Genomic DNA, 25437 nt, shown 5'->3' on the forward strand with positions numbered 1-25437 from the left:
AAGAGGTCACTGATCACCGCCATATTTTCTGGAAGTGAAGTAAGAATGAAAAATTATAAGCATACTGATTTGTAGCCTTTCCCTCACCTTTCTTTTCCTCCCTGGATTTCTGCTCTGCCAGGTCAGCCAGGAAGTGCAGAGGTGACTGAGACTCTGGTGGGGTGACAGGAGCACTTCCTCCGTCGCTGCCTGGGCTGCTTCCTCCAACACCTCCTCCGTTAGTCTCTGCCTTGGTTGCTCCTGGATCAGAGTTCTGCTGAGAGCCCGGCTCAGCTTTTACCAGAGACAGTTTGTTACTATGGTTCAGGACGTTCTGCAGAACCTGCCAGAGAGAGGTTGATCTTATTACACAAATTGTCAGTGGCTTCTTGGAGAAAGAAAGTCAGAGAGGGAGAAAAGCTCAAATTTTCCCATCAACATGTATAACAACTCCCTGATCTATTCAATACTTACAGTTACTTACAATGCCACTTATTAGGTAGTTATAAGAATAATAATGAATAACTTGTCACTTGGACTGTACCTGTGAGACTCCATTGATGGCTGGCAGTTTGGTGAGGATGTTCTGTTTGTTGGTGCAGGGACAGTGGGATTTGATGTTGTGTTTGTCTCTCAGCGAGTGCATGGAAGTCACCAAATCTGTCAGCACTGAAACAGCAAAAAGATGCGGCAAAGTTTTAACATTTCCGAAAAAAACCTTTACCAAAATGGAACATGAGCCAGTGAGTAAGACAATACAACACTGCTGCAGAAACAAAACAGACAACAAAAAATGAAGGTTAAGATTTTTCGTTATTGAGCACTTTAGTCCAAACGTATCAGTATTAATCTTTAATCTACATCATCCACACAATAATCTACTGTGTATTTGTGCAGCAAAGAGATAAAGAGAGGACAGTGGAAGCAGAAGTGGTGTAAAAAAGAAGACAAAGAGACAGTAGCATGTGGTGTACCTGTGCCAGGTATGATCTGTGTTGGCATCAGGTGTTTGTGATCGTGGGGTTGGCCTTTCACACACTTCAGCCAGCTGTACAGTTCTTTATCTAAACAAACAAAGAGAGACACATGTCAGTTGTAATAATGCAAACATGTGCATAATATATGAGAGATAAGGAACCTGTCACTTGGGTTAGAAGAGAAGCTTGCATACAGACGCAGTATAATTACATGCACACAAGAAACTAGGTTACTTGGAGAAAGGTTATGCAGGAAATTGTGTAATAAGCCTTGTTACCATGCGCACGTGTGTAAGTAAAAGAACTTCCGATCAGTAGTTCCCATTTGGTTTGGATGTCAGCTCATGTCAATATGTAAAAAATGAAAGTAAAGTACAAAAAGCAGACTCTACAGAAGAAGGAGCACTGTATGACCTCTGAGGCTATCTTTACTGTGGGGTTTAATCCATGCTGGACTTGTGCCAGTCTGTTCACTGCCTTTGTGTGACACGAATGCATGCAAGAATTTGTGTACAGTCAGCTGATGTGGCCTCTGATCTGGCTCCTAACTGTCCAGACAGAAACAGTACTGACCTTTGGAGCTCCTCCTCTCCTTGGCCTTGTAGCAGTCCAAGCAGACCACAAAGCCACATTTCTGACAGACCCAGTGGATGTTGAAGAGTGTTGCCTCACAAGCGTCACACATCTCTCTCACCCCTCTCACCGCTCGCTTCCACGCCAGCTTAGCTGAAACACACAGAAAATAAGGTTCAATTTAAAAACACAGTAAGGGTAAGCTAATCAAAATGTCAGCCATTATTAAGACAACTTACCATCCTTCTTGACCCAGGTAGCTGCAGTATTCTCAGTCACAACCATTTGACAGAACTTGTCTCCTATGAAGCTGAGGATGTATTTGGCGGTGGTTTGGTCCAGGTGGCTCTCGTCCATTGCCCCAGGGGCCCATAGGGCCAGGGCCTCATCATCAAACTGGTCTGGAGTGGAGAAGCCATCCATCCTAATGACTCCATTTTTACTATAGGAAAGCCTGGATGGTAGAGAAACAGGTTATTAGCACACTGTTCTGTACAGCAATGATGATGACATTACAGAAATATGATATCAACTTTCATAACCACTGGGGACACACTGCACACCACACAACATGTTTACATGCTGTTTAAATTGCAGTTGGACTTGGAATGACCTCACATAGCCGCTAAATTAAAAAAAGGTTTGATAAACAATGTGGCAGATGGTCTCATTGCTGCTAAAAGAGCCAGTGTTTACACTTACATCATGACTCGGAAGTTGCATGATATAAAACATTGTGCCGTATCTGACAAAAGCGTAAATATTAGAAAACGCACAATATCACATTTTTTGAGCAGAGATTTTGTAGGTAGATCTGAGAGTCGGGACAGCAGCACCCTTTTATTTCACAGTCTTACAGCCACTGTAAATCAAAAGGGGCACAAAGCACTGCCCCATCAATCATGTTGCACATTGATACCAGAGGAGATAGCACTCCACACTAGCCCTACAATATATACAATATAATACAAAATCCTATTATACTACTTTACATTGTTATGTTATATACCTATTAGTATATAACATAACAATGTAAATGAGGCTATATTCAATTCTATGTTGGCACGCAGTAACAGAATGACTCAGAATAAGAAAGATCGGATGTTTTTCTTGATGAGCCTTCTCTCTGTAAAAGCCCCTGCCCTTGGTGTCCTTAAACAACCCAATCAGCTCAGATGAATGTTTATTATGAAATCCCAGTCCACTGGGTCAGACAGGCGAGATAAGGTGAGAGAGTAAGAATTAGAAGTGGAGATGCAGAGTGTGCGGTTCAGGGGGTGGGGGTGGATTGCAGTAGCAGCAGTTCTGCAGTCAGTGAGGAAAAGATTATAGAGCAGAAAATCCTCTTTGGCAGATTTACCTTGTTAGACCCCAGACTGCAGCTGCATGTCTGTGTGTCCACAGCAAGTGTGTGTATGAGAGAGAGAGAGAGAGAGAGAGAGAGAGAGAGAGAGAGAGAGAGAGAGAGAGAGAGAAAGAGAGAGAGAGACAGACAGACGGAGGCAGGGCATACTGCACAAGATTAATAATCTATGTGTTGTAGCCAGAGCCTCTCTCCTGTTCTCTCCCTCCATTTGTGGTTTTCTGTTCACACATGCAGCCTCTTAATCTAAGCGCTTACTCTCTACAGCTTACCCTTTACAGAAAACTGGAGTGAAGGTAAATGTGTGACAATGCATCTTGGAGGGATCTTACACAAGAATGCATGTTAGGTGGATATGAAACTATCCAATTAAGAAAAATGGGAGAGGAAATAACAAGGGAAAGGAAAAAAAAAGGTTAAGTGGGTGAGAGATTTACCGTCTGAAATAGTAGAAGCGACAGAAGACAGGAGAATGTGCCTGCTCCTCTCCCTTCTTGCTGCGGATCACCCTGCACTCACGACACTTCTGCAAGTTGGGGCCAATTTCTGAACACGAGTCATCCTGCAGGAAAGACTCCCCTGTCTGCTTCAGCTTCTTCACCTTCCTCCAGTCCTTCAGCACTGAGCGGGGGATCCCGTCTGAGAAGATTGCACATTATTACGTCATTAACAGTACCTATGTTTTATTATCAGATAATCAAAGAGCAATGGGTAACACAGTCAGTAAAATACTCCAAAGAAGAGAAGATGAGCCTTTGTTACATTTACATTAAGATGCCCATACATGTAATAATTCCATGTAGTCTTTTTACATAGGACATGTTCATTCTGAAAAGTTTTTTTTTCACCAATGTAGCCACAAGAATAACTTGCTGGCTACATGGTCCCTTGCTGAAACAGAGCAGGAAGTGTTTAAAATCCAGGAACACAGAGTTACAGAAATCTTCCTTATAAGAATATTTAAAAGCAAGCCAGTAGGCTAACGGGGGTAAAAGGTGACACGTCTTGTCATGCTGTGTTCGTGCTATGTGTGTAGTAGTTGATAAACTGGTCTTTAATTAATACTCAGGTACAAAAGGATTGAATAAGCTTTGAATTTGGTTTTTGGAACAAACCATTCCACTCTTGCGTTAAAATTGCTAAAAGAATGTGGACAAATGTGGTCCAGACCATCTCTGAATGTGGTCTGAGTGATCGGATCTCAAATGCATCCTCAATGCATCTTGGGTGTGTTTGCACCTGAACTTAAAGCTGACCACCTGTGATCGGATCACCTGAGACAGATGTTAATACCAGGTCTGAACAGGGTCTCTGAACTGCTCTCAACTGACACTCCAACATTTTCACCCTCAGCCCTCAGGGCTTTGCTGTTCTGCTGCAATAATTTGATGTTGAAATGTGGCAGGTACAAGTAGCCACCTTAAAGTAGTAGATCTCAATAAAATAAGCATGCTGTAGCAGAATTAGTTGACAGTGAGAAATGAGGGTAATAGGAGGGTGATGTAATGTTTGTTCTTTGCTTTGATTCACAAACAATATGAATTGATTGCTACAAACAACTGATATAACTCATTCCTCTGGACCACAGAGCTCCATTGTTTCCAAAAACTACAACACAATAATTATAATAAAACACATCAATAAACATCACTGTTGCATGACATGTCCCTTCTTCACCATAGACACACACACTGTAGTTTACTTTGACTCAGTCTCATACACAGTGACCTGCTGCCCCTAATACTCACTACTGCACCAAATGTGGATTGATCGGCAGCTCAAAATAGTCCCCAACAAACACACAATTTCCTGAGTTTGAGTAACATTTGCTAAAAACTACAGTGAGCAGCTGTTTTAAATTACAGACAAAACATTAGTTTTATTAAATTTTTTCAGTAAGAATCAGCCACAGATCGGGTAGGGAAGTGTTGAGAGGTGGACTAACACATTGTTGGCTGGAGTGTGTCCATGAGATTTGCCAAAAATAACCAAAGTACAGAATATCACCAGCCTCATCCTTTAACTGCCACTAATATTTTCAAAGTGTCTGTCTGGCAAACTGTCACTGCTGCAGGAAATATCTTTACAAAACTTACTGCTGCTGGCCAGTTTCAGCTTGGTCTTCTCTCGGGCTGATCTGAAGATGCCGTTGGGCTTCCCGTCATCTTCCTCCTTTTCATTGTCTCCTTTCTTCTTGGCCATGTCATTCTGTTTCTTCTTGTAGGTTGGTTTAGGCTGGCGTTTGGCCCGCCCCTCCATCTTGCTCTCACTGGCGTCTGAGTCATCTCCTCCGCTATCTGAAGCGGACTCATATAACCGTTTGTTCCCTCGCCTTGATGAAGGAGCTGCTTTCCTTTCCTCCCCACCTCCTGCTGTTCCCCCCATCTTCTCCTCTGACTGTCTCTCTCTCTCACCTTTGCTTCCACTGTCCTTGCTCATTTCCACTTCACTGGAGGTGGAGGCGCTGAGATTGACTGTACAGGGTTTGATCATTTCTGACATGGCAGTGGTGTTACTTGTGTTACTGGTGCTGGTGGTAGTGCTGGGCAGTTTCTCTGGTTTCGTACTGGTGGAACTTGTTGTAGCAGTTGTGTTCCTGTCCTCCTCTGAGTGGCGGGTTAACCAGGCTTTCTTCAGCTTGTGGTAGTTACTGGGTTGCCCGCTGCTTGTTGAGGCTGATCCTGAGGACTGGCCGTTAGGCAGGGGACTGGACTTGCCTGGTGTTGTGCTCCCGCTTGCAGAGCTGCTGCTACTGCTGTCAACTGATGACGAGGAGGAGGCTTGGCTAGAGGAGGGTGGAGGTGGGGAGCTGTGAATGGGAGCTTTGTCAACTGAATCCACAGACAAGCAGGAGTTTCCAGTTGTGATGGATGTGGGAGCTGTGCAGAAGTTGCTTCTGGACTGAGCTGCAGCCAAAGCAGCTTTGTGCTTCTTGAGATGGACAAAGGAGGTGGAGAAAGGCTGAGTGGAGCCAGAAATAGAGCTAGGTGTTGGGGTTAGGCATGGACTGGGTTGGGGTGTCCCTGCTGGACTAGGGGGAGGCAGTGATCCCCCAGGAGATGTGGTACGTGAGCCAAAGCCCTCCGGGTGCTCTCCTGGTCCTGAGTGACCCAGCACCCAGCCACCAATGCCAGTTTTATGAGCTGCAATCTCACTGCGAGCGGAAACTGAGTAACCCAGCTCACGGGAGGCTGTCCCACATTTACTCTGTATGCCAAAAGCTGAGGAGGCTGAAACGACAGTCCTGCACACAGAGTTTGTTGTACTAGCTCCCACAGTTCCCTGCAGGCCACACACAGAAGTCTTTTTATACTGGACACACATGTCATCCATGTTCGAGTTGGGTTGGATAATCCTACCAGCTCCAAGGTCTCTAACACTCTCGCCTAACCGGGGACATTCCCCCTGAAGCTTGGATGGGTAAAACCTCCCCTGGGGAAGATCCTGATGGATCATAGCACCAGATTTGTTAGTACCAACAGAACTGTCGTACTTAATGGCTGTCGATGGACGTACAATGACTGATGCCATTGCGGCTTGGGGCTTGCTCCTCGACACTCCTTTATCTCCACAGTATACTCCTCCTCTATCCTGAATTATCTCTCCACCTCTCCACCTGTCTGTTGATGAAGTCATAATCTCCCCACTGATGGCAGAGGCCACAGAGGTGATGGCGAGAGCATTTCCATGACCTTTGACGTCCCTGAGTTCCGGCAGCAGTGTGGGAGGTTTCTGCTGTTCTGCTGATGTTTTGCTACCAGTTGCCGCTAAGCTAACTGGCTGGATGGGTGTGAGGGTGGGTGGAGACAGGCGTCCACCATAACCTGCTCTCTCCCTTTCTTTCTCCCTTTCCTTCTCTCGCTCCCTCTCTCGCTCTGCAGCCTCTTTCCGTTCCAGCGCGTGCTGCGTGGGGGGATGGAAGACAGGCGCTCGGTGGAGAGATGGCATTGCCCTGAGCTGGTGTTGCTGCTGCTGTTGGTGGTGATGGTGGTGATGATGATGGTGGTTGGGGGCTGAAGAGGAAGAGGAGGACGTGGAAGAGGAAGGAGAAATGGCAGGGCTGCGGCGTTCTATCCTGTCAATACCTGTGTGGTGCTGATGCTGCTGTTGGACTAGTGTTACCTGCTGGTTGAGCTGCTCAGTGATTTTCCCTGCTAAACCCTCTCCTCCCTCCGGCTGGTGCTTGATGAGAGGAGGGGGCTTGGAGAGGGAGGTTTTGGAGCTGTGGCTGCCCAGGGACAGAGCTCCCTGGTTTGGCACAGCGGCCCCAATACTGGCTACAACCCCTGGAGCTCCGACGGATGCTTTCTCATAATAAGAGCTGAGCTCCTTGGAGGAGTACAGTCTCGGAGGCTCATTCACTACACTGTTGGACAGTGTGGTGAAGTAGTTGCTCTTTTCCGACTGGATGACATGGGGATGGGTGTGGCTGGCCTTGGGGCTGGGGGAGGTGAGAGCTGGTATCCGGACAGGGAAGGCAGAGTCCCTGCTTCGCTCTCTGTCTCGGTCCATCCCGGAGTCACTGGAGCGTTGGATCTTCGCGGTGAAGGGAGCGACCTCGATGCTCTCCTTCAGGATTTGACGATTCTCTTCTTTGTATTTACTGGCTCGATCTGCTGCCTGAACTGCATCCTGGGAAAGAAAATACAAACACTGGTAAGGAGGCGATTTTCTAATTTTCAAACAAGAAGATCGAGGCACTCCAGTTACATTTTGAGGTTATTTGGTTTCCATGTCAACAAATATATGGGTCTGATAATTTAAGACTGGGCATCATGAACCAACACAGGCATGACTGCAAAGGCCGATGAACAATTCTCAAAAGTGAGAAGTATGAAGACTATGAAGAGGCAATATAATAGACTAATATAATAGTACATTAGGCACATGCACCATTTTTTAAACTGCATTAAGTTCATGCTGGTGTGTTTATTATTATCCCTTTTATTCTTACACATTTTTTAAATGGCTTTGTAAAATAATAATTTGTTGTGACTATCTATTATAAAAGACGCATATGTAAATTGGTGGTACTACATTTAAATTCCAGTGTTTCCTCTACATTCATTTAGCAGTGGCGGCCCGCCACTGCTAAATCATAGCCGCCACGCCTTCAAATTTCTTTTATTTTTTTATTTTTTATTTTTTTATTGTGGCAAATGCACCACCGTCACATCTCTCCACCTTCACAGCACAGCCTGTCTGATGATGAGCGCAACGGCGGGGGGAGGGGAGGGAGGGAGGGAGGGAGTGGGGTGGTTGGGGGATCCTATTGGAGTTAATTACTCGCGAGAGCGCGGCCTTGAAAGTGACGTCACGTCAGGCACCAGGTGAGAGTCAGAGAAGTGAAGTCGTGAGGAATAAGGCAGCGAATTACCGGAGAAAAGGTAGACTTATTAGCCAACTCAGTGACGCTAACTTGGGTAAATTAATTGATAGCATTAAGCTAATATCTACACGTCATTATGTATTAACTGCTGACTGCATTTTCAGATGAGCTTGTTCAGATACTTCTCTAAGAAGAGAAAGACAACAGATGAAGAAGACGCTAGTCAGGTAGCATCATAAGCCTTTTACTGACTCGTAAATGATGATGGTTAGGTAAAAAATAGTATTTTAATGTTCACACTTGTAATCAGATGTGAGTGTAAATTATATAAGGCTGGAGAGATGAGCCTGGGTGCAAACTTTGACTCTACCCCCCCCCCACACACACACACTTTGCCACTGACTCTTACCCCCCCCCCCCCCCCCCAGATAGCATGCCCCCACTGCTGAAAAAAATCCTAGAGGAAACACTGAATTCACATACCTAATTATCACATTCAAACATGTTGTGTATAACTACTACCCTGACTGATAAAGACAATGATGATGCTCATAATAATATTGAAGTGCAGTGTACCTGTGTGTTTGCCAGGCGAGCCTTGGTGAGGGGGTCCAGGTAGAGGCGGTGTAAGTGGACGTCCTTCCCTGTGGGGGTGCGACTCCTGTCCGTCTGCTCCTGTTTCAGCTGGGCCAACGTCAGAGTCCTGATCGTGTCCACAAAGCCTTTCTTATCCACATCTCTGCATACAGACAAGTCCAATATTTAAGACAAGATTTGTTTTTTTTCTAAAAAGCTATTCTGCTTTGGTTTGTTCATGCTTTTCATTCTTGTCTTTCTTGTTATGCTAAAAACATTTTATTAATGAATAAAACTAATTTATTTTGCTACATCCCATAAAACTGAATCATGTCAAAATTTTTTAAATTGCACAAACTGTGAAGCAGCAAATAGAGCCCTGCAGATCAGCTGAAGATCACTTCAACAGTTAAAACAAAACTCTCAATTTTAGCAGCACACTACAATTAATCTAAATAAAACACATTGATTATTATTCATAAAATAAACAAACTAATTACTAAAAAAACACAAGTATGTGAAACATTATTGTGGATGCATGAAAGTCTACATTCAGCTGGGTAACAGGCAGGTTTAGACCATCTGCAGGGGATTGTGGTATTACTGCCAGTTTTAACAAACATGACATAACTAGGCTAATGAGAGAGACAAGCGATCTGTGATGTTTCCTCAGTGATGCTGTGTGTTTGTGTGTTTGTGTATTCAGTGGCGTCTAAATAATGGCCGGTGGTTACATAAGGAGAGCACAGGCTGCTGAATGAACAGCATTCTGTCTGAACCGCTTTTATATTGGATTAGTGCCACTTCATTTCATCTGACTGACCTGGCGTTGCTCATCTGCCTCTCTGGACTAACTTAGCTCTCTGAACACATCATGCTTCACAATGGGAAGGGCAGGCTGCTCAAATGTCCAAAGCAAATATTCTGTGGCCCGTCTTTCTCCTGTGGAGTTTCTTTCAGTCCAACTCTCTCTCTAATTTAACTACAGACTGAGGGAATGCCTCATGCTCCCACTGAGTCTGTGACTCTCTGCACACTGGAGAGCTTCACTGACCAGCTCCAGCTGGACTGAACATTATCTAATGTTAGAAATGTGTGAAATAATACCCATACACATGTTCAATAGTCCTCTTTTAAATTCCTCTTGACTTCATCTAGGAATTTACTTATTTCACACTTGTTTTGTTGTAGACTGATGGTACTTTTTTAGTTTAAGCCATTTCTGACTCACTCTTTATGAACATCCATGCTGGTCTTTGACAGTGGAGGGCTTGTGTGTGTGTTGATCTTGACAGGGGGACGGTGGGCGTCGGCGCTTGCTGGCCGAACAGGGACGTGGCTCAGCAAACCCAGACCCTCACCAGCGTTACCAGCAGCCTGGTGCAGCCATGGACTGGCTGTGTTCTACACACACAACACACACACACACAAATACAACATCATTAAAATAATAAATCTGAATAGGACAACTAGAGACAGGTATGTAGTAAGTGCAAACACACACAGTAAAGATACTATCATGATAAATTACACCTATACGCTCATTCAACAACATTGTTTTAAACTATGGAGACTCAGCTCTAACCCGCTGGATGGTGTGAATTATTTTCAGATAAAGACACAAGCACATCCTTATCAGTGATCTAACACACACGCATTCACGCACACACACACACACACACACACACACACACACACACACACACACACACACACACACACACACACACACATAGCTGTGCATTAACTCGTTTCAGCTGTTACTACACTTCTGCGTAATACATAACAAATACATGCTTATACAGGCAACTCTACTTCCCAATCAATAAAAAGGACAGTCCTAATGGGAGTACAGACCAGTTTAACTCTTTGAGTGCAGTGTAGTAATGTCATGTAAGATTTCCTCCATAGACAGTTAACAGAAAAGAACAACCTCTGTGTATTTTGACGAAATAGAGGCCTTTTAAGATTTATGAGTCGAAGCCCTATATTAATGTAAAAGTCAGTTTTATTAAATATTTCAAACTAAAATTGTTTGAGCCACAGATTCAGTTAATTCTGTTCCAATGTACCATCTTCAAACGTTCTGACTAAAGACAGCCACTGTTTGTGTTGGTATTTGCTGACTGAGCACATAGACGCTCTATTGTAATAGTTTGGCAAAATGGTCAGAAGGACAGAATGTGGGACTGCAGTCTGTTGAAGTTCGCGTGCGTCCTCATCACTTCCTTTGCGGCAGCATGCAAAAATTTTTAGTTAACTTTTACTAAGTTGGTACATTAGTGTCAAATGTTATCACATCCAGCGTTCATGTCAAAAACCATTGAGAGGGCATAACAATTAATTTTTACGAGACTATAAGAAACACCTACCCTCCTGAGAGATGCCTCAGAATTCACGGTGACAGGATTTTCAGGGTGGACCCACTTAGCTGTGGGGGGAAGGTTGAGTCCTGGGGGGTAGGAGGTTGGTGTACCATTGGGGTACTGCCAGAGAATTGGGTACAGGCCCAGCCCCGCTGCCCCGCTGTGAGCCTGGGTTAGTAGAGGGGGTGGAGGGGGGCCCTGACCCTGAAAACAAAAACATTTTTTACTTTAGCTTTTTGACACGATGTTTTACATAACAATCCATCCTAGTGCAGCTTTAAATGGTGTGTAGGTATCTGGAGTCAGACCTGTAGAAACTGCTGCTGGTGTGCGGCTGCTGGGTGAGGTAGGCCGAGGTGGCCCAACCCGCCAGGGGAGTCAAGCCGAGGGTGTCCCCCGAGGAGAGATGCTGTGGGAGGAGGCATAGCTGGGAGCACCCCAGGGGGTAAAAGGTGCGGATGAGGTAGGGCAGAGGCGTGAGGAGCGGCGAGGAGGTGGGAGGTGGCGTGTGGGTGGGATGCAGGGGTGAGGCAGGGGGAGTGGGGGGACGGGGAGTGCAGGGTGTGCAGGTGGGGGTGGAGATAGGCTGCCACGTGGTTGGAAGAGACGGTGGCTGCAGCAGAGTTCTCTGTGTCGGAGCGGACCAGTGCTGGGTCCCTGTAAACAGTGAAGGTTTCGTTCTTATCGATTATCAGGGGGCTCTTGGTGCTGCCGCTCGCACCGCCTCCAACCGCCTCAGGCCGCGCCGGCACCGGCTTAAAACCGGACCGCACAGATTCTACTGTTTCTATTTTAGCAGACAAACGGCCAGTCGGAGGGGGCGAGGTATCAGAGTACCTTGGTATTTTATGTTTAGAGACCTCTGGGGAGGTGTTGGGTTTGGGTTTGGAGATGTCCAGCAGGCCTGGCTGGGACTTAGCTTTGAGAAATTCATTTGGGTGTGTGTTGGGGTAGGGGTGGCTCTGAGAGTTGTTGGGGTGCTGGGGTTTCTGTTTCAGGGAGTCGAGCTGAGGTTGGTTGGGGTTTGGGCTGGGGCTCATTTTGGATTTGGCTAAGTCAGGTGGGAGGACTGTGTTCATCTTATGGGGGGGCAGTTGTTGTTGTGGATGTTTTCTCGTCTCTTCAGATAAAGACGGGCTCTTAATGCCGGGGTGGAGAGATGTGTAGTGTTGCTGTTGTTGTGTGTGTGGCTGATGATGCTGCTGCTGTTGATGATGATGATGAAGATGATGATGAGGAAGAACGGTTTTCTCCTTCTCCACCAGCACGACGTTATCAGCCATTGATGCGACAGGCCTGAAAAAAAGCACAGAAGAACTGGTATTTTAATATGTACAGGATTATATTCAGGATTATCTTAAATTACTAATTTCAATTGGCAAAAATAATAAATAAAAAGTGATATGATTTTACCCCATCACTGCCTCTTTTGATGAGCAACTTTAGTGAATTCACAATGAAAAAAAAGTTCACTTCGATGAAGCACCTCAAAGTCTGAAAAGATAATAATAAAACACCAAGAATGTATAGACCTACAGCCAAATACACTGGCAGTGGCAGATGGCCCTTTTTTTTTTTTCACTGATTTTATGGTTCATGAAACACTGACATTCCTGTTGAAATATGCATACGTGTGCATTGATGCAACTACACATCTGCAGTAACTTACAGGGTCACAATGAATATTGTTTTCATCATCAGGCTCATTATTATCTTTTGCTTTATTTTATTTACTTGCAGTAATGCAAAAACTGCAAATAATGTTGCATTCAAGGAGCAAAACTGAAAAAACCAACAGCTTTGATTGTGCAGCACTCACTGATTCACTGTGTGTATCTGTGTGTATCGGCTGATCCTTTTGCTGTGCATTAAAGGATTTGCGTTAATGAGGTTACAGTTAGAGTACAATCCAACACCAGAAGATTTACATAATGAATGAAGTTACTGCTGCTGTGCCACCTATTTAAACTACACACAGTCCCTCTCAGTTTGGAGACATGTATCAGTCCAAGAAAGGAAGAACAGCACTCTCACTACTGTGTGAGGAGTCTTCACTGCACTGTCACCAAAATCAAGAGTGTTTTCTGTTTTCACTCTCTCTCTCTCTGTTCTCAGGATGCATCAGTCAGGACCGAGTTTAAAACTTATTTTGCCTTAATAAGCATCGCTGCTGGACACGGTCAATCCACTGATACATATTCACATCAGTTCCATCATTTCATGTAATTAGAAAGCAAATTCTGCTGCCTGTTTTATAATATCTTGTACATACAAGCACGTTAAGGTGGAACTTTAATTAGTTTAATTCCTGATTGCTCACATGCTGGATGCATGAACTGTTTTCTTGAACATTAATTTATTCATCCACAGTTGCATGGATGAACATTAGAAATACAAGCAGAGACTGTTGGTCACATTGTTATTGTATGAGACTTCAGCTCCAGGTGCACAGGAGGGGAAAACAGTTTTTACAGGTCTGACTGAAAGACATGGTTGTCGTGACTTCTATCTAAGAGTCATCAGGCTGCTTATCTATACAAGAGGCTGACATGTTTAATTGTCTTCAAATGAACCTAAAGGGCCTGTCTCAAAGGGGCTTTAACATGTTCTCCAATTACCTGCATAACCCTGATTTCCCTGAGTAACATACTGTATCTTATTAAAGACAATCAATAATAAAAGACCTCCAGTCTCTGTAACAGACTCATCATCTGTTACAGAGACTGAGATCTTTTGGTGACCCCATGGTCTATTTAAAAAACACATTTGCCAGCCACTCACCACATTCAAGAAGCAGCTTTAGTTGTAATATTCAGAAGCTGTCTTTAAGACATACACACTTTTTACATTGATCCACTGAGGACGAATTAAGTTCTTTGAATTGAAGACTTCTGCTCTCACCTGATGACCTCAGAGGGAGCAAACTCAATCTTGCTGCCTGAGCTCCTGGCTGCTGTCACACCAACTCCTATTATGCCTTGCTGCTGCTGCTGATGCATGGGAGGCTCAATATCTGTCCTGCGGCCTCCCTCTGATGGTGAGGGAGAGGGTGGAATGGGAGGTGAGGAGACGGGGGAGGGGTTGAGGGGAAGATAAGGTGAGAGGGCAGTGGACTCAGCCTTCTGGGAGGCGAGCAGAGCCGACACTGCCTCTGAACTCTCGCGGTGCACTGTGGCCTGGGCGTCATCTGTGATGTCGATCACACCACTGCCATGGAGGTGGGATGACAGCGGGGTCTGGGATCGAGAAGATGCTAAAAAAGAAAAAAAAATAGAAAATACAATAAGAATGTTAACTCTGCTCATACTTGTCATATTCATGATAGTTGCCATGCATCAGCTGACTGTACCTTTCACAGTGTTCTTGCTGCTCTCCATAATGCTGCCCTGGATGGTGTCAGGAATCAGAGACTGTTGCCGTGGAGACTGGGTGATCTGTGTTACTGCGACCAATTCCTCTACCTCCTTCATTATCATTTTGCCCGTTTCCTTAACCACACCCTTCTTGCTCTCCTCTGCTGCTTGAAGCTCCACCCATGGGGACAGCCGACCAATGAGAGATGAGGAACTGTTCATTTTGGCACCCTGTATTAGCGGCTTCTCGTCTTCCTCCATTTTGGAAACGCCACTTGGTTTTACATCACTGGTGCGAGTCTTAAGTTCGTTCTCAGAGTTGGGCTCTGAGGAGGAGGAAGAGGAGGAGGAGGAGGATGACGAGGACGATGAGGAGGAAGAGGAGCACGAGGAGTGGGCAGTCCTCTTGTTGTGTGGGTTTTCTGAGTCACTGCTCTCTGACAGATCAGACGTCATGTCAGTCTTCAGCCTCTTTAATCCTGCCTTCTTCTCATCTTCCTCACCCTTTCTACGTTTGTTCACCGCCTGCTTCACCTTGGACTTGGAGTCTGGAAAAATGAACAGAAACGGTTTGTTTTCTTGAATCCTGTTGCTTGTAGCTGTTTTTTACTCTGCAGTAGTCTCTACTATACTGACTATCAGAAATAAAAATTTACTCCAGAGAGTAATTTTGGCAAAACAGTGATGATTATTTTGTGTTTGAAAGAGTGAATCAGAGAACCTAGATCACTACAAATCCCTATGAATCATATCTGGAGGCTGTGGTGTGTACAACCATTAATGGGGATAAACTGATATATTTTCAAATCCAAGATTGTGAATTTAAGTTTCTGCATCTCAATTGAATCTCTTCTGTGAGAACAGCCTGGCATCATTCAAATGGCTTCCTGTATTTAGCTCTCTTCTCCTGGGTATTATGTAGATCATTGCCTTGTGGAAACTTCCATTTCTTCCTGTGATAATTGAGAACTAGCAAAGTGCAATGTAATGCAGCAGTGGCATGAAACCGCTCAACTCTACACAGTAAAATCAGGATAAAAGATAAAGACACAAAACCAAATGATGGCCACTTCTTTACTGTTGATTTGCTCTGTGGACATTTCACAAATCCTTGTTATTGCCTGTGATGCACTGATCACTACAGCACAATCAAAGACAGTTCACTGCCTTATTTCTGACACTTTTCTGTATTCATATGAAATTTATGTAGCAGGGTGTATAACCAGCTTAGTTCTAGTTTGAGGTTGATAAAATACCTTAATTCACTAAGGTCCACGGTTAACCAGATCTTTTGCGTCTCCTTGTTCTTTGCCAATAAAACAATCCACTAGCAGGCTTCTTATTTTCAGCCAGTGTTAGCCTTGGCATTTTGGTGGTTAAAATGATAAATGGCAGCATATTACATCACCTGCCATAAGTTAATTCCCAACAGGCCAAAATGAAACAAAGTGAAATGCTGTTTTCTGTTGATGTTTTCTCTACAAGCTGCTGTTTGTGCTCAGCCAAAGATCCTCTCTGTGGTGAAAGAAACTTTCCTCTGTAACAATTAACCATAATGTTTATATTAGCACCGACTGTGACACACTGCTGGTGGCAGTAAAGAAACTTGACAATGGAGAGCAACATCCATCCAACCACCCATTAGCTGTACTGCTTATCCATGAGGTTTGCGGTGGGGGGGGTAGAACCCACGCCAGCTAGAGAGCAACATCTAACTGGAAAACAACCATGAACATATAAAAGAAATCAATGTTCTAAATGTCATTAATTAATAAACAGTAAACATTCCAGTCAAATACAATACTGTATTGGAAAAAGAAGAGCAGAAGAAATCCCTAAAATGTCAGTGCTGAATACAGAACCTTTCCAGCAGGGTTTGAAGGTGACTGTCCTCACCTCTCCCTGTGCTCTCCTCTCTCCTGTCCTTGTCTTCCTCTGGAACGCTGCTGTCTGATCCTTTCCTCCTGGATGAGCGAGAGTTGCGCTGTTCTCTCTGCTCCCGTCCACTGCTGCTGGGTGAGTGGTGTGATTGGCTGGCTGGTTGCTGGCTTTGCTGCAATTGGCTGTGCTGCTGGGAGGCCAGCGTCCCCTGGGAACCTTTTGGGTTGGGGCCTGATGAAGTCATGATGGGGCGGGGGCTGTTGGCTTGGGCTCGCGTGTAATGACTCTGTAAGTATAAGAAAAGTCAAAGGTCAGAACATGCAGACAAACACAGTGATGACAATAACAAATATTATAGTGGTGTTACACTCAGTTATCAGATTATTAGGTACACCTCTACAATCTCATGCAACCTAACATGACCACCCTGCAGTAAATCAACTATCATTGTGAATCGTGAATCTTACAGTTAAACTGGTGGTATATTGGATTTAAACCACACCCAGTTTATTAGATCCTCCAGTCTGAAACTAATCCAGCCAAATCCAACAGTCCCACAAAAACCCCAACCTTCATGGAGATTTTAATGCTTGGTTTGTGTTGATACTGTTTATGAGCTGTGTTGATTCAACTTTAAGATAATTTTGGAGGCTGCATTTAGTGCTGCTGGTGACTTGTATTATATTATTGATGTCCTGCTGTAATGTCACCATATTGAAAATTGGAATCAATTCACAATAAACATATAACAGTGAGCTACATGCTGTAGATACTGTAGATTCTGTTTTTATAGGCCAAAATTAGACTAAAAAATTATCCTCACTAAAGCTCACCCTTGGGCACTGGTGACAGCTGGATCGAAAAACAAGGTACACAACCATCCTACAGTATACTGCTGAGGTAATGAAGACAAACACTAAATAATAACTATTAAAAGGTTACTGACATGTCCATCGATATCAATAGGAGTTCAGGTTCATTCCACACAACAAGCTGTTTCTAGCATCACTACAAACACTGCATCCTCTCACAACAGAACTCACATTAATCCCAGTGCCAGTTGTTCAAGTCTCCAGTGAACTTCTAAAATATGATCATCCTCACTTATAACATGATCACTGCAAAACCTCGTGAACCCTGAGGGCTCCATGACTGAGCACAGCAATGGCACCTTAATCATCATTGCCTATTGATCGCTGATATCCAGTGATGTGATATTTACTGAAAGGAATGCGAATAAACTTAACCTTAGATGTGGTAGTCCTTCTATTCAATAACCTTTTTCCACAACATGTGTCTCTTGCAGAGGGAAAATCTTTCTGTAACAGCTCACATGAAATCAGCTTCCTCTCTAGTCAGAAATAATGCATGAATACCATAGATAGCACATGTTCTGCTGTTAGAGGCTGTGGCATCAGTACTGAGAGCTTTTCTGATATTTTTGTCTACGACTTATAAACACATTCAGTGTAACCCACAGCCATTCAACTGAACCATAAACTACATCCCAAATGACCGTACAGTTGAATCAACCCATCAACAAAAACCAAACATTATAACCTTCATGATGGGAGGATTTAATGCAGGACTGTTGCATTACACTGCATGAGGTTTTGTTAGGTGGACCTAATAAACTGGTTACAGAGTGTATATTGGGATGTGTATTCTGTCCCCTTGTTGTATGTAAGTGGCAGCTGGATGATATTACATCAGATATATCAACATATCAGTCTTCCAGTGACTGTATCCACATTTGAGCCACTGAATAAATCTGCTTTGGAAACCTACACAGCAGTGGTCTTTACTCTCTACGACTATTCAGCTACATTTTTCTTTAGAGACAGCCAATCCAAAGTTTGGGTCAGATAAATGAAATGAAAATTCTGACCAGTTTGTCTTATTAGGGGCAGCAACGCTACAGAATTCAGAAAAGGAGAAAGAAATTATACCATTTGAATTGTGTATGAATGACCCAAACATTCATCAACACCAAATGAGTGAGGGACACTGGATATTCTTTTACATACACAAATGACTGACTAGAAATACAAACTGAATGTGGATATGTACAGTGCAGTCAGAAAGTCTTCGGACAACGATATGTTTTTCATTGTTTTGACTCTACTCGTTCACGCTGGAGAAAGTATGTCATGCAACCAATTTCATACATACATTTTAGCCTCAGAATAAAGCAACCACAAATGTTTTTTTAAAGGTATGTTCTTCATCGTCCAAGTTAGTCACCTGACCTCCAGTGAAGTGTGTTTCACTGCTGGAGACCAAGAAAAAAAAACCCACACCAAATATTACACATTATTTACTTAAATTATTTGATAAATTGTCCAATTACTTTCTGATCTCTACAGTGGAGATATCCTCATGTTAAGTGTTTCATTTCCAATCTGTTGTACAGAGACAAGAAAAGTATCCAGACACCTTCTGACTGCACTGTGTGACTAACAGAACAACAAAACACTTCCTATTGTTAATGTAATCTGTTTAGTCTAAAAGAGTTCCTATGGCATGTTACTGTATTTTGTATGTGAACATAGTTCAAGCTGGTTTTCAACAATGTTGCAGAGAATTTGTCGGTGCAATACATTTTAGGCCACCAGGGAAAACCTTTTTCATCTAGCCTCCAAGCAATAAAACTGAACCAGTATTAGATTATTAGTGTAGGTGGAACTTTACACTTTTACAATAGAGCTAAGTTGTATCTGCTGGAGCTGGACAGAGAAAGATGTCAAGCTTTCTGTTGCACAAGTACAGTAGTAATTTGTGCTGCACGTAATCAAGAAAAAAACATTTAAATCTTTATAATATAAATATTGTAGTCATATTAACTATGAGATCATTTAGAGGAAACAAACATTCAATCTGTATTTTAAGAAACCTCCTCATGAATATTCTCCAAAAATGCGACCAGATGAGTGAAGTAAAGGAGGTGTAAGAGTAGCGATGGCAGACTGTGGAAATGCTGCTGCTGCATGGACAGGATCTTTTTTTTTTTAAAGAGAAAGGGATTGACTGATGCTGATCCTGCAAATCCAAATAAGTCAGAAACACCAACCTGAGCCACTTAATTCACAGACAAATTTATATAATTACATCTGTTATTAATACAGGCAGAGTAAGCTTTCCATGCCTCTGATAACATTTATGCCTTCCTATATCCCAGATAAGTCAAGTACAAATCTCGACCAGGTCACCCACAACAGTAGGTGTTTTGATGTTCGTACGATGCTGTTAACCGGGGTAAGTAATGCAGGGCTCGATGATGATGCATCACAAGGAAGAACACAGTTAGGCCAGGCTCTCAGTACACGTAGAGGACAACATCTGCAGGGTTATTATGGAGACTTCTCAGCTCCCTGCTGACAGAAGGTCAGCGTGCCACTCTGTTAAATTACTGTCCTGTGCTCCTGAGCCTGTCTGGGACAAGCCACTCATTTTCAAGCCTGCTGAAAATTTGCAGGGTGAACTTTTAAATGAGCCTGTGAGTGTGATCTTGGCTAATGCCCAGATGGAAATTACAGTGGGGTAAAGAATGCGTAGTAGGTACTGGTACCTGGGCAAATGGGTTATGTATCACTGGCTGTTCTAAAAGCCTAGAATATCCAGCACAGTGAGATGAGTTCTGATCCGCTCAGTCAAATCCCAGTTATTTATGAAAGTCAGAGCAGCACTTTAACTCTTTGTGATCCTCACATTTTACACTGAGCTCATCTTGCACTGGGCTACTGAAGGAGATGGACAGGCTATGGGGTGTTACCTCCATTACAAACAGGACTTGATCTCAGGGCTTGGAGTCAAAGAGAAACTCCACACTACACTAAACGATCACTGCGCTGACCTCAACACCCATCTCCACACCTAGAGTGGTCCCGTGTGGTTTGTGAACTTGTGACCACACCCAGCTGTGATGTAGCATTTTGTCATTGTGAAAGCTGTACTGCTCAGGCTGAGGAAGAGACAGAGGATTCAGTAAAAAATAGATAGCAATGTGGGCAGGATGTTTTGGCCGGGGCGTAGTTACTCTTTAAAATTAATATTTCACTTTGTATTTTCCTCTGCAGCATGTGGCCGACAGTGTGCATCCTTACACTGTGTTCTAGGAGCACACACTGGTATTGTTTTGTGACTGATTTTCATTTGATGATACTCAAAATCTTTTTTCAAACTGTTACAAAGTTATTTTATGTTGACTACTAGGAAAGTTTTTGATACACATGTTAAGAGAAACAGATGTGTCAAAGTGAAAATGTTATACCAAAGTGAAACAGATACACAGGTCAGAGAAAGAGTAAATTATACAAATACTGAAGACATGAGAAGTGCTTGAAGAATTGTATACTGTTTTACTACTGGCCTGATATTGGTCATTTTAAGTATTTTCTAACGTATGTCATGTGTTCATTCAAGTGCTGTATCGGCAAAAAGATTCTGCATTTGTCATCAACTTGTAAGGCTGCACTTTGCAGATACGGGTTCACAAATCTCTAAGGGTTACAGATAGACTTTGAGAATTTAATGATGTCTTTTGGTGACTGATGACCAAATGATACCAAAGTGGATGAAATAAAATGCTGATTCTATATTCAAGGAGCACCTGCTGTCTGAAGCAGTTGTGGTTTTCTTTTTTAACTCTGAATTAATCTCTTATGTAATCTCCCTGTGTGGAGATTTCCTGCCAATAAGCAGTGACACAGTGAAGACGGATGAACCTGAGGCAGCTCAGCCTGCTGGTTCATGGACATGTCGATGTGGACACTCTCATGCCACTCTGAGTTTAAAAATACACCAATCAGCCATAACATTAAAACACGGAACTGGTTTTATTGTTGTGGCTGATTTGTGTATATCTGTTTTAAGAGTTCATTCTGAACCATTAGTAATTTGATTTAAAACTAAATTAAATTTGCAGTTTGAATTATTTTCCACGGCTTCATGGCTCGACTCAGTCAAAAAATACACACAACGCCACAACATTAAAACCAGTCACCTGTTTTAATGTCATGGCTGATCGGTGTATGTTTTCCAGTTTTGTTACAGTGCACCAAGTCACCCTGAAGCTCAGTACTGATGTTTTGAATCACAGCTACATTTCAGGAAATCAACAGTGAGCTGGGAGGACGTGCTCAGATTTGGGTTTGTGCGCTGGGCACTCAAAGAAAACCAGTGGGTGGATCATCAGCTGCCTGGTACGCTGAAAATGTTAAATAAATTAGTCTTACTACTACTACTGATAAAACAAGCACAGGTTATGTCCGTCAGTTTGACTCTGTCTTCATTTGTACAATATTGTGGAAAACATGGTTATGGAGGGTTAGTGGGTTTGGGGGTTGGTGTGAGGTGGGCATGAGGTGAATGTGAAGTGGGTGTGGGGGTGGGTGGGGGGTTGGGGGTACCTGATTGTTGCCAGTGGTCCCGCCGGGTCTCCCTCCTGCCATCTTTAACGTGTTAACAAGAAAAAGAAAATAACAAAATGAAATGAATATAAAGAAAATGTGGGACAAGGAGAGATTTTGTTAATGACTGCGGGACCAGAAATGACTGGCTGAGCTTTCAACAGACCGGTTCACCAATGAGCTCCTTTCATACACAGGACGTCTCATCATTTTTGACCAAACAAAACCAAAGTCTAAACAGTGTTCTCACTACATCTGCCAAATTGAAGAGCGCCGTAACATGAAAGGAGCCAATTGGTAACCAGTACAACAGTGTATGTCTGTGTGTGTTGACTTTTAATGTAAAGATAAATCAAAAGCACATAGGAACAACTTTTACTTTAAAGCTATCTCCATTGGGAAACAGAGTGAAAGCAGAAACAATGAGACAGCAGACATGGGACTAACAGTAATAAGAAAGAATTCATAGATTGAAGACACAATGAAATTCTCCTAGTTTGGAACAGTGCATGATAACCGATTTGGGAAGCTATGTGGTTCAATATCTCTGAAACAAACAAGATAAACACACATAATGTAGATGAGTGCTTGACAAATTGAAACAAGCATTGTCCACCCGCACTGACAGAAACACAACAACAAAGGCTGTGTTCTGCTGCATTCAGCTCCACCAAACAGAGTAGTTCATCAGTCTCTGACACTTTAATGACTCAACAGAATAAGCTGCAGATTAAGTGCAGGCCTAAATACATGTAATCCATTTGAAGTCTGTATGTGAAAAATGGGAAACAGAGTGTTTGTCTTTTTAAAATAAATCTTAATTTTCACCAAACTGGACATGTGTTGTCTTTGTCCTCTTCTTCTTTAGCAACATAAAGGGACCATCACCTGTCAATGATACATGGATCTCATCTGGACAAAATCACACTTTTACTATATACTGTATTTAGTATATTGTTTTGTTCACTTCATCCTTCTTTGGACAGACGTCTGACGGTGGTTTGATGACAGAATGAAATAACCTGCATTCATTGTTGATGGAACATGAAATTCTGCTTGACTTGAGGATTAATTTGAATTTCAGGACAGCGTTTTATTCTCTTAAACTTACTTCCAGCCAGTATCGTGTCATGCAAACTGCATTGACTGCACATGAAGCGACAGTTTTTTCATTGTCTTTCATGTATGAGACTGTTTTCCATTAATTACCTAGACTGTGCTGCCCGCCACGATGTCATAATCAACCGAAAATATTTTTACATTTTAGTTTCCCATACACAGATTTATTTGTGGCCACAGGATCAACACTGACTGCATCATATTGATTTTCAGTTTTTTTTACCATTTCCAATGGGTAGCATCTTAGTGAGTGAGGCTTGTTATTTGTTTAATGCAGAGTGAAGCAGTGGAGCAGTATATATTATTTGGTTATTTGGTTAATTGGTCACAAATAGAATTAATTCTGACTTATTAAGACTTAATTTGCTTCATTTTTGCTTAGTACATTGATACCTTCTGCAGACAGTTACACAGGTCAATATTTTAAAATGTGTTCACCCTTTTCAGCAGCACTGACAGCTAATGTTAGGAAGCTTTTAACAGCTGTGCACATATGCCGTTGTGTGTGTTTTGTGTGTACTCACGTGGGCAGTGTTGTTGTTCTGGCTGGATCGTGACCTTCGTCTGGAGGTGATGCCGATGTTTTCTCCTTTCAGAAGGGAGTGGACCACATCATCCAGAAAGGTCATCTGGACCATGGATGGATCCACATTCTGAGGCTCTAGCACCTGAACACATATCAGATTCACTTACTCTGTGTATTAGATCTAATGCAACCTTTCAGTTGTGTAAATTTCCTTTACAAAAACTATGATAAAATATTCAATGAAGACCTTTTTTTCTGCAACAAAAAAAATTATTAAAACCAAAGGCTTTATTAAAAATAAACTGATTACTGTTTTAATGCGAAGTCTTCTTCAATGACCTTTATGTATCTGTGGAATCATGCAGTGTAGCTCCTGACTAGTTCCCTCGATCACCCAAAAGCCTTTTGACCTGCTGCACTATTGAGCACGTTAGCTAATGTTAAGAAACAAATGTATCAACTAAATTCATCTACAATCCCACTGAAAAATGAGAAGAAAAACATGAAAACTGTCATTTCCAAAGATATAAGCTAATTTTAGTATAACATTCCAGGGCTATTAGTATAATGATGACAGGATCAAAGTCGGCTTTCAGCTCTAGAGGTTCACTACAGAAATATTACTGCATTAATCTTATCTTTAGTTTGAGTTGTGTGTTTCAGTGAACAGGGGAATGAACCCAGTAGCTGCAGTAATCACCAGTCAGAGGGAACAACAGAAAGTTTGGGGCTGACATCTGGACTCACTGAGAAAGTCATTCTGCAGCTTTATTGTCATTCTGGTAAACAGTGACTTTTCTGCTAACCTGGTAATAAACAACAACATCTGTAACTATGGTAACTATAGACATCGCGGGTGGCGATAACTTTTCCTCAGACTGCTTAGAAGACATAAAAAATGTATTTGAATTGTCCTGTTTAGTTTAGTGTGAGTAACACCATATCAGCTAAACTTAATTATTTATTTATTTATTCATTAAACAATAGTATATTACTCTACAGTAACATATAAACTGTATCCACACATTTTAAAGACATATGGTGAAAACTGTGTGTGAGTATGTGCGTGCGTGTACCTGGTCATTCATAACGACCATGTTTCGACTGAAGAGGTCGTGGTGTGTAATGATGCCAGTGAACCACTGGGTGGCCGAGTCTTGTCTATACACACGTACACGGTAGCCATTCAATGAATAGGGACCTGGAAGCAACAGGAAACAGTACTGTCACAATGTTATGTTCCAACAGATGAAGTATATGACTTTAGTGCAGGTTCCTCTTGTCGTAACTACTTACAGTAATGAGGTGACTCATAACATGATGAACTAATAGTATTGAGAAAAACTCTGACAAATAAACAACAGCCATAATGTTTTACAATGTTACACAATACTCTGTGATAATGATGCAATCTACAAACTTATATTTCACAACATAAAAAGAATAATAAAAACTCACCTTGCATGAAAATTTCCTGCACCTTCTGGTCTTTCAGCCAGCCCTTCACTTCTTCATGGAGCTGAGGGTTGTCCCTTAACACTGGGTTCTGACTGTCCACCTCATCCTGAGACACACACACAGATACACAAGGTAAAACGAGGTAAATCTGAATAAGCTGTTCATGAATCGTCTGGACAGAGCCTGATTCTGCTGCGTCTCAGCTGGTTAAACATCTGTCCTGACCCTTTCTGCTCTCTGTTAGCACTTAAAACTGTGCACACACAATGTGGCACTGTAATTGACATATCTTTTGTTTCTGTTTTAAGACACTGAATGAAAATTCAGATTTCTTTCTGCCACTTCTTTTATTTCAACATCATATAGTTAGAGAAGTTTCATTGAGAGCAACACACTGGGGGAATGCAACCATGACACAGTTACACACATTCAAGCTGACCCGTACAACCACAGTCTGATCAGTTGGCCACCGAGAGTAAGAAGCAGTAGTGGCGTTGGGCAGTTCAGGGCTTTGCTCAAGACTACTTCA

General features: G+C 42.7%; 1 protein-coding gene across 3 annotated transcripts in view; it reads right to left on the bottom strand.

Moving 5' to 3' along the window:
* jmjd1cb (jumonji domain containing 1Cb) overlaps positions 1 to 25437 on the bottom strand; it is a 123139-nt gene that overhangs the window by 8221 nt on the left and 89481 nt on the right. For 2 of the 3 annotated variants that reach the window (XM_056365518.1, XM_056365520.1), the window contains 18 exons: positions 24909 to 25014; positions 24527 to 24651; positions 23449 to 23592; positions 21806 to 21847; positions 16413 to 16683; positions 14513 to 15064; positions 14065 to 14416; positions 11472 to 12459; positions 11170 to 11367; positions 10029 to 10201; positions 8798 to 8960; positions 4989 to 7524; positions 3330 to 3531; positions 1769 to 1983; positions 1530 to 1682; positions 954 to 1043; positions 524 to 648; positions 88 to 322 (listed from right to left, as the gene is read on the bottom strand). In XM_056365518.1, the coding sequence (XP_056221493.1) occupies positions 88 to 322; positions 524 to 648; positions 954 to 1043; positions 1530 to 1682; positions 1769 to 1983; positions 3330 to 3531; positions 4989 to 7524; positions 8798 to 8960; positions 10029 to 10201; positions 11170 to 11367; positions 11472 to 12459; positions 14065 to 14416; positions 14513 to 15064; positions 16413 to 16683; positions 21806 to 21847; positions 23449 to 23592; positions 24527 to 24651; positions 24909 to 25014 (6670 nt within the window). The remainder of the gene's footprint in view (positions 1 to 87; positions 323 to 523; positions 649 to 953; positions 1044 to 1529; positions 1683 to 1768; positions 1984 to 3329; positions 3532 to 4988; positions 7525 to 8797; positions 8961 to 10028; positions 10202 to 11169; positions 11368 to 11471; positions 12460 to 14064; positions 14417 to 14512; positions 15065 to 16412; positions 16684 to 21805; positions 21848 to 23448; positions 23593 to 24526; positions 24652 to 24908; positions 25015 to 25437) is intronic. The other variant, XM_056365519.1, reaches the window with a different exon arrangement.

This window comes from Seriola aureovittata, chromosome 21 (assembly GCF_021018895.1).
Source record: "Seriola aureovittata isolate HTS-2021-v1 ecotype China chromosome 21, ASM2101889v1, whole genome shotgun sequence".
Lineage (NCBI taxonomy): Eukaryota > Metazoa > Chordata > Actinopteri > Carangiformes > Carangidae > Seriola > Seriola aureovittata.